Here is a 19,864-nt window from a genome sequence, read left to right as displayed (position 1 = left end):
TGGTAGTGAATTAATTTCAAGTAGATTAATTTCGTTTATGAATTAATTTCTCTTACTGCATACCCATTTGCTTGTCCATTGGTTTGTGTGGATGTGGTTTTTAACTGCTAATTCCACTTGATCTCATAGCCAGACGACACATACAAGGAAACTAGAATCAAAGTATATACAAGACAAGAAAGATAATTGGAGTCAACTGCTGAATTCAACTTTTCTTACAATTACTGCATTGACGCTGCTTAGCTCAGCTCAGTTCAGCTGTTGCCATTCTTTTCCTAGTATAGAAACAACTGGGTTTTTGGTAACAATAATTATAATAAAGTCAGTATTGCTATGATCCTCAAATTTGTTTATCAAATTATGTGGCGGTGTCTTATTTATTTGAATCTTGGCTCACTTTGAACCTCATCTATTTTCTAAAACATTACTACATCAAAGTAGACAGTGGCTAATTTCCATTTCTTTGGTGGGAGTTTAATACACACAACTAGTATGGGAACCAATTTGCATATATGTCTTATTTGAAAGACTTACTCTCGTTGCTTCAGTGTGTTAGAGTTCAAGAATCAGGATATATATCATAATCTTTCAAGGGTCTACTGCATGACTTAATAAGTTAATAAAAATATGCAGCAATGGCGCACAGACCAACTCTTTTCTCTTGTGTCTTTTTTTGTATGATTGGGTGTTCATAACTGCCCAAGGCCCAAAAGGAAATAACAGCCTATCTAACTACATCAATCAAGGAGCAATTATTAATATCCACTCAACTAGTAGAGGCAAAATAGGCTGATGGGGGCTATCCAAAACAGCAAAGCCAACATCAAAATGAGCCTTATATACACTAGCTAGGCTATCAGCCACACAGCTTTTCTCACGACGTACATGATAAGATTGCATGTCTCTGTCCAAAAAGAATATAATACAGAGAGTGAGAATATAACCACTCTTATTAAATATCCTCTCAACTAGACAGAGAAGTTGAGAGAGAAAACCAGAGAGAAAATCAAGAAATGATTTCTTACTTAATTGAATAATCATTACAGAGGTTTTATATATAGCTTAGCTCCTAAGCTGAGCACTAAACTTAACAGACTACTAACAAACTATTAACTAACTAAACTAATCACAAGATAACAGCTGGCTTGGTCAGTTAGCTTTCGTATCAAGCGTCCATTGGCTGCTGTACTGTGCACGGGTTTACTGTGAGCCAAGTGTGCTGTAGATAATCCTAGTTGTAGGCTATTATCAGCCAGACAGCTTTTCTCACGGCGTACATGATAAGATTGCATGGGCAATCTCTGTCCAAAAAGAATCTGCAAGCTTGAATCAGTGAAAGCAGGGGTGGTTGCTGCAAAGTTATTGCTGGAGCAACAGTCACGAATATATTGTACAACGTTGTCACATAGCCAAGTTCAATAACACTTTTTTTTTTTTTTTGGTCAAAACATAAAATATTAATAACTCTATTACTCCAGCAACATAGGGTGAAGGGAAGTTGGCCGGTCCCAGTAGCTCCTCAGCCTCCTCTCCTTGTTTTTTTTTTTTTTTTCTTATTTTTTCCAGTCTTTTTCACTTAGTTTTTCAGTTTTTCTAAATTTCCAAAGAAGTTTTATTGTATAAAAAATTTGTCCATTTTAGTAATTTTGTAAAGGGATAATGTTGCCATTAAGAATAATGATAAGGCCCAAGCTATTCCGAGTCTTCCAACCACTTTATTTTTAAATTTCAATTTTATTCGTCGAGTTATTCAATACTTATTTGTTAAAATATTTATAGTTATTCAACACTTAACTACGAAACATTGGTGAAATTTTCAATAAGTAACTATTGAATGAAAATAAAAAAGACATTCGGCAGTATTTTACCGAATATTGTCTTTATATTCGACCGTAAACTACCAAACTCCTTAGTATATTTCAGTGGCATGTTGCCGAATGAGTCAAGATAATTTCATAATTTTTTGTAAGAAATGATAAAATAGAAAAATTTGTCTAAAATATGTTAGATGGTCAATTCAGCAATAAAAGGTGGTCGGAATCATTTCTATCTAAATAATAAAGCTTGGGTGTTCAGACTTGATAGATGACTTCATGGCCCAAAAAAACCTCGAATTCGATTTGGGGCAGCCCATCAAACCCATGCCATTGTTATTGAAAAGAACCTGGCCATTTGTACAAGCCTACTTATAATATAATACTATGAGATGATGGACACTCCACATTCCGTGAGACAGCTAAAAAATTGAACTCTTAATATTGGCAAGAGTACTCCCTTGGAAAAAGAAAACACAAACGAAATTATAATTGAAGTATCATAAGTTCTCACAGACATCTACAACAATGTGGAATGTCATCCGAGCTAACGACAGGGTGCGGAAAAAAAATTCCATTTTATGCTGGGATTGGGAATTCTTCCCTCATTTGGAATGCACACGCGAACATATTTTTCGGTCAAGATATATGGTATCTGATTGCTAGACAATTGGAAACACAAGAAAACAAAATACAAACTGAAATTGAGAAGAAATTTAGATGTTCCTCTCTTTCTTGATAAGCAACTACGCATGAAAATTTATCGGATAGAGAAAGCCAGAAGCCGATTCATCCAAATACAGGGGATGTGTACAAGTCTACCCCCAAAGATTATTTTGACATACAATCCAAACCATTACATCAACAACATTCCCCAGTTTCATTGCTGTTACATCATGGGACAAACCTTATTTGGACATCTTAGTTCATTACATTACAACATTTCAAACGCTTCAACTCAAACCTTAATTATGTGGCACTTTATGCTGCATTTTGGGATTGGCAAGTTTGATCTGAATTAGAAAAGGAAGTTTCAGAAGAATGGCAATGACGACTTTTAACACATACACACACACACACACACACACACACACATGCATACATGTGCGTGTGTGTATATATATATATGGCATAATATAACTTACAGAGTGGACTAATAAAGTATTACTGCATACCTCTTGAACCCATTGAGGAAGGAGCATCAGGCTGCTTTTCTGGTATGGCATCTAGGTAAGCCGGTAACTCATTGTATGCCTCATGCAACCTGGCCAAAAGGGGGAACTGAGTCTGCACAAAGAATTGAGGGAAAAGAAACTCATCAGAAGATGCAGATGGACAACGCCACTTGAGATTTAGACAAAATTTCTAAAGCTAGCTAAGTAATTGGTTGTACTCGTGTGTGTGTGTGTGTGTGTGTGTGTGAGAGAGAGAGAGAGAGAGAGAGAGAGAGTTATTTTTAGTTGTACCTGTAAGCAACAGCAAAAGAAACAAAAGGGACAGACATTTAAAAAAAAAAAAATGAAATGAAAGAGCAGCTAGTGGATAAAATTAATAATATAGGAGCAACCAAGACCAGGGGAAGAGTCCAAAATGGTAGAAAAGAAAGGTCAAAGACTGTTCCAATTTTTTTTCTTTTTAATCTTTTGCTGATCGAAAAGGGTAAGAAGACCCCTTATCTTCCACAAGCTAAGTCAGACATATAGTCTAAGGCTCACCACCACATCGAACCTAGGCTTTGAGGTAGAAGAAACTAGTTCTTGCCAAAATCCACTGATGTAGTGGTGATTGTTACAGTAATTTTGATTCCATAAAATCTTATAAGTTGAAGTACCATAGCACCGCGAAATACGGTTGTTCTACGCTTATATTTCAGAAATAGAAAAGAAATGGATGATATAAGCTGATTGTACAGTTCTAAAGGATAGAGCATTTAGTGCACTGTCTCTGTAAATACCTATTTTATTTTCAGGGGGACTGAGTCTCAGTAAATACCTTATTTATGATAAGCCTACCATATGATAAAAACCCCTACTGGACAAATGAAGCTACTATTCGTAGCATAAGAATAGATATGCAGATCAAAGACGAGTTGCTACTGAAAGTAGATACATAGCACATAAATTAATTATGTGATGGAATCATCAGAAAACCACCAAATTAGATTAGTTTCCATTGGCACACAAAAAGAAAAGAGAAAACAAGAAAAAGGAAAATGTCATGCTACAAATAATAAATACAGCTTTTACACAATCAAGTGAATAATTTATTGTATGTACATTCCCTACAGTTGTAACTGGTACAAGGATAGAATGAGTGGTACCATGTCAAGATTGAACCTTGTATAAGCTGCAGAAATCTGCGGTGCTAGAAACAAATCTGCCTGCAAATATTTGTCAACATGTCACATTCTTTGAAATTTTTTTATTTTTTATTTTTCAGACAAAGTAATTCACACTAGCACTTGTTCTGTGACACATTAGGATGTCAGAATGCCACTGTACAACATGCAACTCAAACTGTAGGGTTCATGTAAGGCACTAATCAAAAAAGTGCAGCGGGTAAGGTCGACAACAGAAAAATTATCAACAGCATCATCTATATGTATAAAAGCTAGAGTTGCATTAGGTTCCTTAGAGTTGCTGGAAATTCTATGATTATATGTGGTGGCTTGAATTCAGTGCAACCAAAGATTAGTAATAGTTATTTGTATTTGGGATTGGGAACAGAAAAGGACATTTGGGAAGTTGCTGCTCAGACGAATTATTAGGGCAGGGATACGGCTCAGATTTTATTAGCTGAAGAAGAAAATTCATGAGACAACGCAACGTGATTACTCAATAGCATCATAATATAGTTTATGGTCCTTGGAAAGAACTAGATTACTATCACAATTTTGAGTCTGAATATCTGCAGATGGCAAGGCGTATTTCAGCAGGCCTAAAGGATGAGTATGATAAGTCATAATTGATTTACTGAGCAAAGGTCTATCCACCACTGTGTTATTTTCAGTTGGGTGCCTGAAATTTAACCAATAAACTGCATCACTTGTTCATGGAAAAATCTGGGTTTCTTCTATTTTGCATATTTTTTGGTCTATAAGAAAGACTTCGTTTTTGGGGATCATTATGGTCTTCAGCTTCCTCAATTTCTAGGGATAGCTCTTTTTCTGCATTACTTTTAGATTGGACTGCAGCTGTTTATTACTTTCTTCTGCTTTGTGTAATTGCTGTTCTTGATATGTACCTGGTCTAGTTAGTTGCTGTATGCTTTAGCAATTTATATTTAGTAGATATCTTATCCACTGTATTGTACGTACCTTTGTTTCATATTAACAAAAGTTTGTTCCTAAAAATAAAAATAAAGGCTAAACCTTAGAAATTATTGTGCGTTGCCTTTTAATAATGATTGCACATTTATGTTTGTTTCCTATTCCAATGCCACTTGATCTAGAGCTGGGCTAATTTTCCCAGCTTAATTGTTTATTACATTATATTTTTCTTTTTTAGAATTTTAGTATTTATGATGTTTATTATTTATTACACAGTGTACTGTTAGGATAGGCACTTGTGTGAAACCTAAGAAAAACGAAAAAAACAAAAACCCTTATGCCATCAATGAAGAGTGGACTTAGAGAACCAGTAACCTAGTCCTCAAGCATGCCACGTAAATGGTTTTTCTGGTTTTTGAAACTAGTTTTTGGGTCAAATTAATTTCAAATTTTTTAAAACGGCTTTCTTATTTTCCAAATAAAACAAGATGATGACTCAATCTTTTTAAAAGGGAGAAGAAAAAAAAGGACAAGAAACACACCAAGAAAACTTCATCTCCAGTTGCATATCTTCCTGCATGGTTGTTCAGCAGTTCTTCAAGTGCTGAAAGACATACAAATAGTAGATAATTAAACTGACAGCCATTCATGGGATAGAAACAAACATATAGCATGACAGGAGTTCATATATTGTAGGAAGAGGATTTTCCAGTTGCCACATAAGACTAAAAATGTGGTTTCACAAGTCTTGCACAGTTGGGTGGAGTTGGGGGTTAGACTATAAAGAAGAAAATTTAGGTGGAAATATTACGATAACTTTTCGGCTTTCTGGGCCACAACAACTTTTAAATTCAAGAGGTGTGGTTATTTTTAAAAAATAACATCATGTACAACTAATCCAGTTTTACCTGCATTCCAATGTTCAATTTTTTTTTGAGTTTTTCTATTTTGGGAGGGGGATGTGGGACTGCCAGATCAATAGCTTTGTCAAAGCTTACCTGCAAAGCCTTTTCCAATATGAAATTTAGCCCATTCAAGTATCTCTTCGGGATTAACTTTTTCTCCAATGTACTTCTGTAAAGTGGAAAAACACCATAACGAGACCCATATCATTTATAATATAATAATACCATGAGAAGTGAAAATATTTAACAACAAAAGTAATAGAAAGTATAAGCAAGCAAAAAGTTCATCCAGCTAATTACCAGCACAGCCAGATTCTGAAGAGGTTGTATGCTTGAAGAAACAATATTTGCAGCCTACATATCAGGTAATGAAGGACAAGCAATTAGCATTAGAATTTAGAAACATACATCCAAAATCTTACAGCTATAATATAGTTTTTTTTTTTTTTTGGCCAGGTACAGCTATAATATAGTTAAATAAACAGATTATGATACTTTTTTTTGGCTGAACAGATTAGGATGTTAAGGAATCCATAACGAACTGTCCACAATTACACCAGGAAACTACTTTGTTTTTTTTTATAAGAAACAATAATTCCTTGATTAATATAAACATGTACAATAACAGAGGACAAGAAGTCCACTGCATTGAAAAAAGCTTCTCCTAATAGTAGCTAGAAAAATAAAAACATCAAAAATCTATCCAATGCATCAGAACAATGCTCTAGAAAAAGTCAGCTCTCCTATCCGAGAAGATAGCAAAGAAAGAATTGCCCCTAAACTCTGAAGATAGCGAAGTCCGGGAAACTCAAATTATTCATACTATATCATACAGCTCGAGCATGATACGATATCCCTTAAACCCATTAGCATCATTCATCGCGTTAAACACAATAAGCTGCAAGTGTGATGGATATTGTATTAAGCACTAATACACATAAAAATTAATTTGTTTCTTAATAATCGCAACAGAAACTACCACCCATGTCATGAACATCCTGTTTTGTATAGTATGTGTAGTAGGCCTTAACATATTCATCGCTGCAGTTCCTTGTAAGTTACATGCACAAGTTTTTCCAAGTCAACAAGAGAAGATTGGAAACCATATTTTAATTTATGAAATCCGCCAATGATACTAGGAGTTGTCCAGGCACACTCACTTCATTTTTTCTTATCAGATACAACATTTTGGGGGAGAGGGGATGTGAACTTGGGTCCTCATCATAAAAAAAGAGTATGGCTACCAATTCAGCTATACCCTGGCCGGAAATTGTTAAGTTTATATGTGCTCATTGTAACATCAGTACAATTACTAATATTGCCTCAAAACAATGAGACACTCCACCTATTTTAGTGGCATAAGTGCACACTACACTTATTAGTTCTAAATTCAAAAAACCAAGTGATTATACATTTAAGCCCTTAAAGAGGAAAAACATATTCTACTAAAACAGGGATTTTCAAAGTATTTATGCATATATCTTCTGTTGCCAAGTGTTTCCAATATATATTTGAAAGCTCAAAGCATAACTACATTGCAGAACTACTCTAAATGTCTTTCTTATGTTATGGTCCTGCTCTAGTGTGAAATTCAAATTGGTTATATTATAATAACTAACAACAATAGGATAGTTTCATGAGATGTCAGTCGTAAGAACAAGAAAAGCTAGTCAGCTTTGCAACAAGAAGTGTTTATATACATGAAAATAAAAAAAAAGAAAACGAAAAGAAGAAAGCATTTGCCGATTGTTTTCGGCTAATCCTCAGATTTAAGCAAGAAAGAATGACAAAATGAAAGCGCAGAAAACATGGGTTATGAAACAAACCAAGAAGCAATATTAAAAAGATCCTGAAGCACACATATATACATGTAAAGCTTTGACAATTAAAAAGAATCAAGATCATAACTTTGAATTCTGTTGAAGGAAACATGCAAATTCTTGATTCAGTAAAGGAAACTCCATTAATTATAGTTGATGAAATTTTAATAAAAAGTGATACACTGTTAATAATATTTGAAAAGGGGGAACAATTAAAAATAAAATAAAAGAAAGAAAGCAGTTAGACCTGGATATTGATGGCCTTTTTCTGAAGATCTTGAGGTAACAATGGATGTTGAGCGTACTTGTCTTCCAAATACTGTAGAATATGAAGAAGTACATTTTATGAGTATGGAATGTATACTTGATGGAGCAGAAGCTAATGAAAAAGAATAACATAGAGACTGACCATTAAGATGGCAAATGAGTCAGCAACAACTATGTCCCCATCCACAAGCACCGGCACATAGCCGATAGGATTGAGCTTTTTAAACTCTGCAAAGCAAGAAACCCCAAAAGAATTGAGCGCTTGAGCAGCTACTAGCATACTAGTATGGATTAAGAGAAGTGACCCAGAAAAGAAAGGAAGCCAAAAAATTATTAGAAATTGAAAGGGTAGGGACTAACCGGGACTGAATTGCTCTCCCTTCACCAGGTTTACAGCTTTGTACTCGTATTTGAGCCCTATAAAATATATATATATATTTGTACATGATATGCGCATAAATTGAAATGCAAATACGTATATTGGGTTTTTGAATCAAGTAATATTCGAAAACAAAAAAAAAAAAACAAAAAATTGAAGGAAAAAAGAAAGAAACCTTTCAAGTTGAGGGCGATTCGGACACGGAAGGAGCAAGAGCTCCTCCAGTAGGAATACAGTTTCAGTTGTTCATCGCCATTACCACTACCACTCGCCTATTTGTTATAATTAATCAACACTTCAAATTTTCCATCTCACACTCTCAGAGGATAATAATGATAATAAATAAATAAATAGAAATTCTTTTTTTTTTTTCAAAAAAGAAAAAAAGAAAAAAAGAAAGAATGAAAGTAACTCACCATGAGCGATCAACGCAACTCACAGAGATTATTCGATGATCACCAACTGCCCCGCTTCAGCTTTCAGACAAACAAACCGACTCAGCAGATTGAAATGCAAATGCGACTTTCTTTTGACTAACTTCTTTCATATATATATTTCGGTTGACTGAGAAACCGATAAATAGCACAATGTGCCACGCAGCCACTTACGCACCCCCTTGTCGTCACTAATCCTCTACTCCTCTTGTTTTTGGCCAAACAAAAAACAAAGTCATTGAGACATTGGCTCTGACGGAATTCAAAAAGTCATTAACTCTGATGGAATTCAATAGACGGTGGAATTCGGAATGTGAGGTATAAATACCAATTCTCCAGCCCTCCACAGAATTCTGGTTAAAATCTTTTTTCTCACGTTTGAACCATTGAGCTCCCAACCTATGCTTCAATTTTCCATCATAAGCAACCTTCTCATGTCATCTCCATATAGGGTTCTCAATAATGTCATCTCCATGTAGGGTTCTCAATGATCTCATAATTGGAATTCTTTCTCTAACTCTATAGATCCAGTTGGTATAAATTATTCTCAACTCTTGTTTTTTAAAGATTTTTAATTACAAATTCAGCTAATTAAAAATTTAAGTTCAACCCCAATCTATCCATTTACGCGCATGCGAAATTAAAAAAACACATTACCGAACGCTCGGCATGGTATCAAGAGCTCGACAAGCTGAGCACTCGGTAATGTCAAGTGCTCAATCCTACCAAGTCCTCGATGGATGCACTCGCCATCTGCATCTACATCTGCACATTTTTTAGATTGTAGATGCATCTTTTTAGCTTGCAGATGTTTTTTTTATGATGCATATGCATTTTTTTAGGTTGTAAATGACATGTTTTAGGTTGTCAATGCAGATTTTATGTTGCATATACAACTTTCAAATGAAGGTTAGATTATGCATCTACCGAACGCTCATTAAGTACCACTAAGCACTTAGAGATACTCAAATCCATAATATAAAAGAATCAAGCCTTTAATTAATTCAAGATTTAAAAATAGGCTTCCTTTTGTCTTTGGGATTTAAATTTTATTCTTCACAAATCAGATAAGATAACCATTGAATTAAAAAAAAACCCTATCTTTTAGTATCACAGTCCAAAATTCAGCTTTGCTAAGTCCCTTGAAGCCTAAACTCACCCAAACTCTTAAAAAATTGTTCTGAAACCTTTTCAACTTGGATGTAACTTCTTTGCCTTGCATGTCACGGAAAAGAAAAGATCTGAGTAATCACCTCAAAGAGTGGTGGATTGTAAAGTCACAACGAAAAGATAAAGGTTTTCTAACCAAAAAATCCATAAAAGTTGCACATAAACTATATATACATGCAAGTAATTGCAAGCAAGGTAGAAGAAAGTGTACACAGAGCCTTTAAATTTCCTTAAATCTAATGAATTCTTTGATGGAAAAAGGAAGACTCGATACATATGCAGGATCCTTACCTTCAGGAACGTACGTAAGAAATATTAAAAGAGAAGTTTTTCTCTGTGAATCCAAAGGATAAATTCACCTTCTGCATGTAAGGATCGATGCCTCAGAAGAATGATTCCATTGATTCCTTATGAGGTTTGGCCTCAAAAGAGTGTTTTTTGAGTAACGTGAGAGAACATAGGATTTCTATGTTGGATAATAAAGATCCATTAGTGCTATTTGGGACTCATCTTTGTTTGAAAGATTACAATGTGATATTGAGTTTTGAAGAGACAAGTTTGGAAGGTTGAGAGCGTATTTGATTTTAGGGTTCAATACAAAAATGGTCCACGAATTTTACTGTAATTCTCAATTTGGTCCATCAACTATAGAAAATGTCAATTTGGTCCATGAATTTTTCAAGTTGTACTAAAGCAATACAAACGTTAATTTCAATCAAAAAATTTAAGCCAAAATTTAAGACAAAATGTGATGAATTGACTAAAATACCCCTGAAAATACAATCACATGTTGTGCACATGACTAGTTCCATTAATTTTTTGGATGAAAGGTAATATATATACTGCTTTGGTACAATTTAAGAAATTCGTGGACCAAATTGATACTTTTTATAATTAATAAACCAAATTGAGAATTACAATAAAGTTTATAGATCATTTTTATATTTAACCCTTGATTTTAAGAGAGGAGGGTTTTTGGAATGTAAGAGTAAAAATGGTCTGAATCCCAAGTTTTTTTTTTTCTTTTTTTTTGAGTTGGAGAAAGGGAATCGAACTTGGGTGCATTGTAAGTAAATTTGCAGTCCTTCCAACTGGGCTACACAACAACTGCTAGGGGTGGGCGTTTAAACCGGAAACCGGATGCACCGAATCAAACCGGGGGGAAAAAAACCGTAAAAAACCGCTTTGACCAAAACTGGTCAACACCGGGTCAAAACTGGACTGGACCGGTCCAATCCAGTTCCGGTTCCAGTTTTGCACTTCATAGAACTGGACTGGACTGGACTGGACCGTTTAATTAATATGTATTTTTAATTTTTATATATATTTAATTTTTATAAACTTTTTAAACATTTTTACACACATTTTTACATACATTTTTACACACATTTTACACATTTTAGATAATTAAATTAATATTAACCTAACTATATTTTAGACCCTAAAATATATTTTATATAACCATATGGCCTATATTCTATATATATAGTAATGTTTTAGTATATAATTTTAGTTATACATTTTATAATAAAATTAGTATATTCTTTATACTCTATAATCTATACACTAAATCATATATCCTAAAATTATTATAGTTTTAGGGTATAATATATAATTATAAACTTCTAATAGGAGAAATTATGTATTAGGGTTTAGGATTTAAAGTTTAAACGAAACCCTATACCCTAAACTCTAAAAGTAATAACTATACACTACAAGAAAACTGTCAATAGATATCACCCATTTTATATCAGATTTGAAATCGACTGATATTATAAAAATTATAATATCAGATAATTTTTTAGCTGATTTCTAAACTCTATTAGAAATCACATGATCTTTTTCAACTGATATATAATATTTTTCTTTTTTCTAAAATTTATAAAGACATCAGTCTAAACAGTGAAATGATATTATAAGTTTACATATCCTCCTGCCACCCAAACACACCTAAACAAACCTGATATAAAATGTTTTTGTTTTGTTTATATTATTAACATATCAGTTTAATTAAAAGTCAACTGATATCTTAACTACATAAGTTGACCTTTGACCCAAAAAAAAAAAAGTTGACCTAAAAGGAAAATTAGGAGCACACACGCGGGCACAACACCTCACTCAAACGCACCCACACTTAAAGTCGCACACTCGCACCTAGTACGCCTCCCTACTCCTGCTCGATCTACCAGCGGCTGTCGATGGTCGCCAGAAAAGCTTCTCCAAATTTCAGGCTTAGGGTTGCGGCGTCGACTTCCAGTTCGAAAGGTATGTGGGTTTCCCTGCATTCTCTGTCTTCCATCCTTCTCTGTCTTCAATTCTTCTGTCTTCCAATTCTGTTCATTTAGGGTTTCAAATTTATTTGATGTACTTTGATTTTAAGCTTTTAATTTTTTTTAATTTCTAAGAATTCCCCACATCAATTTTGGGTCTGAATGTGGTTATGGCTGGGTTTTGGGATGGGTCTGTGGCTTAGAGCAGTTTTGTGTTTGATTTTGTGGTGGATTTGGATTCCACTGATTTTCAGAGTCACACACTCGCACGCAGTACGCCTCCCTACTCCTGCTCGATCTACCAGCGGCTGTCGTTGGTCGCCAGAGAAGCTTCTCCAAATTTCAGGCTTAGGGTTGCGGCGTCGACTTCCAGTTCGAAAGGTATGTGGGTTTCCCTGCATTCTCTGTCTTCCATCCTTCTCTGTCTTCAATTCTTCTGTCTTTCAATTCTGTTCATTTAGGGTTTCAAATTTATTTGGTGTACTTTGATTTTAAGCTTTTAATTTTTTTAATTTTTAAGAATTTCCCACATCAATTTTGGGTCTGAATGTGGTTATGGCTGGGTTTTGGGATGGGTCTGTGGCTTAGAGCAGTTTTGTGTTTGATTTTGTGGTGGATTTGGATTCCACTGATTTTCTATTTAGTACACTTGCTGAGTTTTAGGACTAATTAATAAAATACAAACTGTTTTCGAAAAATAGATCAAGCTTCAGAGAGCGAGAGAGAGAGAGAGGCAATGGAGGTGGAACTGAAGGAGATGCTTAACAACCTCAAATCTCTGAAGCAATCGCTAACTGATCCATCTCTTCGTGCTCCAATCGATAAGGTAATTTCTCAATTCTGAGTCATTTGGATCCAAAGCCGAAATTGAGCTTTAGTCTTGGAGTGTTCTTGTTTTGATCGGACTGCTTGATTTTGGCCTGACATGGATCAATTTCAGATTTAATTGTTAATCATTCATTTGAAATTAAACATTCTGATTAAACAACTGTTTAGCTGTTTAATCAGATATAAACAGTTGAGATGCACAGTGGTGAGATTTCATCTTTTCAGCTGTATATATATGTATATGTATGTGTTTATTTATCTATGTATGTATGGACGTTTACATGTATAGTCAAGCATACTCACATTTGTTAGACATGCAAACTTTGTTTTGCATGATTTGCATTTCATTTTTAATCATAGTGGAAAATCATTGTGGTATCCAATCAATTTTGACTGCCTAGTGCATATTTATATAAAATAGGAATGTAAAGTCAAGGTGAGAGAATTAGTTCTATTGAATTCTACCATTTGGCTTTGTTTTGTTTGGTTTTTATTCTTATGCAAGAATTGTGAAGTTGGTTTGTAGCTTCTGTTGGTGTATGGGTTGGGTTGTCTTGATTGTTGTTTTGCAGGTCAGGCTGACTGAATTAAGAGTCCAACCGCCTTTGTGCGAAGACACACCTAATGTTGTCCATGAATTAAAAATAGCAAGTAACATTCTTGACCCAAATCTATTGCTTCTTATTTTTCTATTATGCAGTCCCTTAGACTTTATGTTACACCATATTAAATATGCTTTAATAGTTCATTGTGTAACCTAATTATATTTTACCAATAGTGTGTGCTAGTTTCAAGATTACTTATTGCATATTTGCATTTTTACTTATATGCTTGCCTCTACTGAGACATACTAAGATACTGAAGTTATGTGATGGAAGAATTTACTTCCCTCTACTTGTTTTTTTAATTTTCTATTTCTATTTGAGACTGTTCTAGGTTATAAGCATCAAAAGGGTTTTTTGGTCATTTTAATCAAAGGCATACAAGGGTTTTAAGTAACTATATGTGGAAGTTGTTTACCTTTCCTTCATATTGTGAGAGTTTTGAGTTACTTGGCTAATAATTTGGCATTGTAGCTTCTCACTACCATAATACTTTTAATTTCCAGTTGCTTGTAGTTGTTTTGAGTTAAATCTTGGCCTTTGGGCTGTATCTAAGTAGCTTATCAAGAAATTTGGGACTTAATTGGTTTTAAGTCATTTTTTTATGAGTGCTATGCCTTTACACAAGTTCTGATGGTAATAGAAAATGTTTAAGTATTAATCTTTGAGAAGATTACGTGAGAGTTTTGTATGACTAGTAAAGATAACAGTATAAACTACATTCCTATTAAACTGAAAACATGAAGAAAGAAATGAGTTACTTAGGTGTCCTACTATAGTACTTTAATACTTGTTTCCTCACCTCATTCTGCTTCTTCTTTTTTTTTTTTACTTTGAGTTTCATGGTAAATTGTATAAAAAAAATAACATAATTTTTGTTCATTTATTTCTTATCTAGTTATTACTGAATATGAAGCCATTTCTAAATGTACCTGCCATTCCATTTGGTCTTGCTTGTCTATGATTTTATAATGTTTATAAATGGCTTAGTAACTTTGCTAAATGGCTTAGTAACTTTGCTAAAGCTTCAAGAATTGGGTATGTCAAAGTTGTAGATGAGTATCATAGTTCATATATTTTCTTGGTTGTGTTGTAAACAACTCTTGATATTTTTAACCTTGTCAAAACCTTAATATATATATATATATATTCATCACTATCAACTTTTTTATTTTTTATGTACAACATTGGATATAGATTCTTTCCTTGTGTGTATTGTTGTGATTTTGTTTTAAATCTTGGACCATTTGTTCAGTATATTAGCCAATAATATTAAAGACCATTGCATTATGCTTTTGCAGGTCTAGTGTTCATGAGAAGAGCTTATGTATATTTAGTCTCAATCAACACAACTTTAAGATGTGAATGATTCTACTCCACTAGCTAGATGAAGTTGTCAGCTTTTGTGTCTTCAAATTAGTACAATCAGTCATACCTTAGTAATTATTTATGTATTTCCTTAACTATAGAACTACTTGTTGGATATTATATTGTAATCCCTTTTTGGGTACGTTGAATGTTAATTGGTGCTTAAAATATGAAATATATGGGAATGGAAGATTTTATACTTGCACAAATTTCAGGCCATTTCAAATTACAGGCACAATTGTATATTTAATTCATTGATATCCTTTTTAGGTGAAAAAAAAACTAATATATATCATAAATTCCAATTTTTTTTTTTAAAACTTGAAATAATAAATAATATCAGTTTTGGTCTAAAAACTGAAGTGTTATACCATTTTGATATCAGATTCTCTCTCAGACCTGATATATAAACAATATTTAGATATCAGAGTGTGTTTCATACTTGATATTGATATCGAGATTACATATCAGATTTTATCATATACCTGATATTGATATCAAGATTTTAAATCATATTCTACCTCAAACCTGATATTGATATCATGATTTTATATTATATTCTACCTCAAATATGATATGTATTGATCAAAACTATTGATATTCGGATTTTATAGATATCAGAAATAATATAAAAAATGATATAATAAACAATGTTTACATATCAGTTTAAAACTGATATCTAAAATACCATACATTAGATATCACGACGCCCTATATCAGACGGCTACCCAAATAGATATCAGTCCACGACTGATATCTATCGACATTTTTCTTGTAGTGATATAACATATATAACTAATAACTATATAAGTATATAACCCCAATTGAAACCCCAATTAGACTCATAGTCAACTATAACTCTATACCCTAATACAATTACAACCATATACCCTAAACTATATTAATTACTCTATACATATATAAATAATAAGTATATAAACATATATAACTATATAAGTATATAACCCCAATTGAAACCACAATTAGACTCATAGTCAACAATAACCCTATACCCTAATACAATTATAATCATATACCCTAAACTATATTAATTACTCTATACATATATAAGTAATAAGTATATAAGACATAGAACTATATAAGTATATATTATATAACCCCAATTAGACTCATAATCAACTATAACCCTATACCCTAATACAATTATAATCATATACCCTAAATTATATTAATTACTCTATACATATATAAGTAATAAGTATATAACATATATAAGTATATAACCCCAATCAACCCTAAACCATTTTTGTTCTTTTGTTTTATTTCCAATTGCCCAAAGGCACTAAACCCCAATCAACCCTAATTGAAACCCCAATTACTCCTAAATTAGTCAATTACCTAATTGAAACCCCAATAAGACTAATTAGTAATTTAGTACCTAATTGAAACCCCAATTAGACTAATTAGTCAATTCAGTAAATTACCCAAAACCCAATTACTCCTAAATTAATCAATTACCCAATTAAAAGTTTGAAACCCCAATTACTCAATTAGACTAATTTAGTCAATTGATCAAATATTACCCCAATACCCCCAAATGAAACAACCACTCATGCACTCATCTAGTCAATTTAGTCAATCTCCAATATAACAAAACTCATTCACTCATTCAGACAGTCACTCACTCAATTCCAAACCCTAAGCTCGCGTCGCGCCGCCCTCTTTCGATCTCCAATCTCATCAGCTCTCAGCCTCTCACGGTCTCACCTCTCAGTCTCTGGGTCTCTCACCTCTCAGTCTCGCAGCTCGCCTCTCATCCTTCATCTATCACTCTCAATCTCGCAGCTCGCCTCTCGCCCTCGCCATCTTCCTCTCTTCCCGTCGCCGTCGCCGTCGCCAACTCGCAGTCACTCTCTCACGTCTCAGTGTCTCAGCCAGTCACTCTCCCCTCTCACTCTCACATCTCAGTGTCTCAAACCCACGATCGTCTCAGTGTGTCGTCATCGCCGTCGCGATCTTCCTCTCGTGATCAGTCCATCGCGATCTTCCTCTCGCCGTCGCCTCTCGACTCGGCTCTTGATCTCGCCTCTCGACCCGACTGTAAGTTCTCTCATCTCTCATCTCTCATATCTCAGTATCTCACTCTGTCTAATTTACTAAATTAGGGTTTGATTTTGGGTTAGGTTTAGGGTTTGATTTGGGGATTTAGGGTTTGATTTTCTGATTTACTTGAATTTGGGTTTGATAATTTTGATTGACTAATTTACTTGTTGTTTGGGAAAATTGAAACTTGTTGGGAAAATTGGAACTTGCTGGGAAAATTGGAACTTGCATGCTGGGTTTATTGATTTACTGATTTACTTGTTGGGTTTGATAATTTTGATTGTTAATCTGTCTGTTAAATTGTTAGGAGAGATGGAGCCCCAATTTGTTAAGTTGAATTCTATTGTTTAGTTGCTTAGTTGCTTAGTTGCTTAGTTATTTATTTATAGTGTTTGATGACAATTGGTTGTTGATAGGAGTTATTTGAAGACAATTGGTTTTTGACAGGAGTTATTTGAAGACAATTGGCTGGTGGCAGGGGGTTGATGATTGGCTAGGGTATTTTCATTTGTGTTATTTTTAGTTATGTAACTCAATTTGTATTTAATTGGTTTGTACTTTGTAATTTGTATTAGGTTGGTTTGTAATTTGTATTTGGTTTGTACTTCTTTAGCTTTGGTTGGTTTTTTATTTTTTAATTTACTTGCATTTGCACTTGGACAATGGTGTATGGTTAGTAAGTTATTAGGTTATTTTTTAATTTACTTGCACTTGCACTTGATGAGTGATGAAATAGTTTGTCACTTTGAGTCTTTAAGGTTGTGAAATGGTTAGTGGTTGATATCTTGTAGGTTGTGGAATGGTACAACAAATGTAATGGTTGAATGTTGATGACTTGATTTCTTATATGTTAATTGTTAAATGTTGAATTGTTGTGAATTGTGATTTGAACAAATGGTTGATTTGTTGTTAAAAAAAATGTTTTGATTTGTTGTTAAAAAAAAATATTGTGATTTGTTATTAAAAACTAAAAAAAATATGTTTTAAAATTATTTTGGCCCAAAAATTTAATTGGGCTAAGGCCCAAATAGTGAGGCCCAGTTCCAAACAGTGAACTGGACTGAACTAGAACTGTTCCAGTTCAGTTTGGTCCAGTTCTGAGCCAAAATTTTCAGTTCTCTGGTACCGGACTGGACTGGATTAGCTCCACAGTTCAGTTTACAGTTTGGGGTGAGCACTGGACTGTACTGGACCGTGCCCACCCCTAACAACTGCATCCAAATCCTAAGTTAAATAGGATGTGTTCTCTTAACCAGCCTTATTTCACCTTAGTTAATTAATTGAGAGCAAATTTGCTCACCACTACTATAGTGTAAGCTTGCCATGTGTTATTTAGAGTAATAATGATAATCATGCTTAACCTTATTTAAATTCTAACATCCTAATTCATTTATGATTCAGATAAAAGCTTTTTAACAATACAATAATAATTTATCTTCCAATTTAATTTACCCTCAATTACTCTTACTTGTCACCTTTTCATATTCTAATAATTTCAATGTCATTTTCAAATTTTTTCTCCCAACAATACAACCCATTAGTTTCAGTCCCTCTTTCCTTCTGTCACTAATGCTTTTATGTAGTATTTGAATTCACAGAACGGAGAAGGTAAAATCCTATCTTTTAACTTTTTAATTTCATTAGTCTTTAATTTGTATTATATGTAATTTTTTATTTTTTTATTCTAAATGGTCGAAAATTCCTTCATAAGGTTGTTCAACTTCAACGACATCAGTCCACCTCAGAATTCATAATTTTGGTTTATTATAAATTTGTTTCTTATTTACTGTGGAGTGGAGTATCCATTTAGGCATTAGCCATGGAGTTTTTGTATGTCACTACAAAAAAAATCTTGATAGACGTTAGTGGAAAATTGGTGTCTATTTATGTTTCCAACCGATATAATGAAACGTAATATCTAATATACCATTTTAGATATCAATTTTTAACTGATGTCGATTTTTAACACATATCTTTCCCAAATTTTCTCAAATCTGATTTTACCCAAATTATCACTCATGCATGTCAATTTCACCAAATCAAAACCAACAAAACCTCTAAAGCAAGGAGATTAAAATGGTAAGATTCATCCATGAGTGGGTTTGAGCGACACAACCATCTTAAAGGTGTAAGATTCCCAATTTCAAGAGGAATTGCTAATGTTGGAGTCAAAATTGGAAAGTCTGATTAGTTTTGAACAAGAACATGTTGGAACAAAAGATGATACATATATTGGTAATTAAGTGAATGAAGATGGTGCAAATCCTATCCAAAAATTCAGGTAGAATGAAGAATGCTTTGGAATCAAAGCACTCTAAAAAGAAATTTTCATCTAAAAGAAAAGGTTAGTACATTTTTTCAATTTATTTTGTTGTTTTTTATCTATTGTTTTATATTTATGTCATTCTAATTATTACTTATTTTCTTAATAGGTGTCAAGGAACCTAATTCACAAGCACAAGAGATGAGCGGTACATTAAACTTACATAAACATGTTCAAGTGATTTTTTGTAGTAATTTAAAAAATTAACATTCACAATTAAAAATATATGTATGATATTTAGGTAATAATTTGCAGGGATCTATTGGATTAGCAAATCAATATCAATTGAATACACCATTTCCAACAGCTCCTGGTGTTCAAGGTACTCTTAATCAATCACTTGGTTAGCAAG

General features: G+C 33.5%; 1 protein-coding gene across 1 annotated transcript; it reads right to left on the bottom strand.

The window, feature by feature from the left end:
* Positions 1 to 2,484: 2,484 nt before the first annotated feature.
* LOC147279709 (glutathione S-transferase zeta class-like) lies at positions 2,485 to 9,246 on the bottom strand. The gene is made up of 11 exons (XM_086250534.1): positions 8,870 to 9,246; positions 8,629 to 8,725; positions 8,435 to 8,491; positions 8,217 to 8,302; positions 8,055 to 8,126; positions 6,288 to 6,341; positions 6,081 to 6,156; positions 5,625 to 5,686; positions 4,135 to 4,194; positions 2,990 to 3,101; positions 2,485 to 2,827 (listed from the first exon to the last, which is right to left on the bottom strand). Exons 1-11 carry the CDS (start codon positions 8,870 to 8,872, stop codon positions 2,796 to 2,798), a joined length of 711 nt encoding a protein of 236 aa, XP_086106660.1. The 5' UTR covers positions 8,873 to 9,246; the 3' UTR covers positions 2,485 to 2,795.
* Positions 9,247 to 19,864: the final 10,618 nt, after the last annotated feature.

This window comes from Dryas octopetala, chromosome 7, assembly GCF_963921425.1.
Source record: "Dryas octopetala chromosome 7, drDryOcto1.1, whole genome shotgun sequence".
NCBI classification, from domain to species: domain Eukaryota; kingdom Viridiplantae; phylum Streptophyta; class Magnoliopsida; order Rosales; family Rosaceae; genus Dryas; species Dryas octopetala.
Note: the sequence above shows the minus strand (reverse complement) of the source record. Positions and strands in the feature narration are given on the sequence as shown.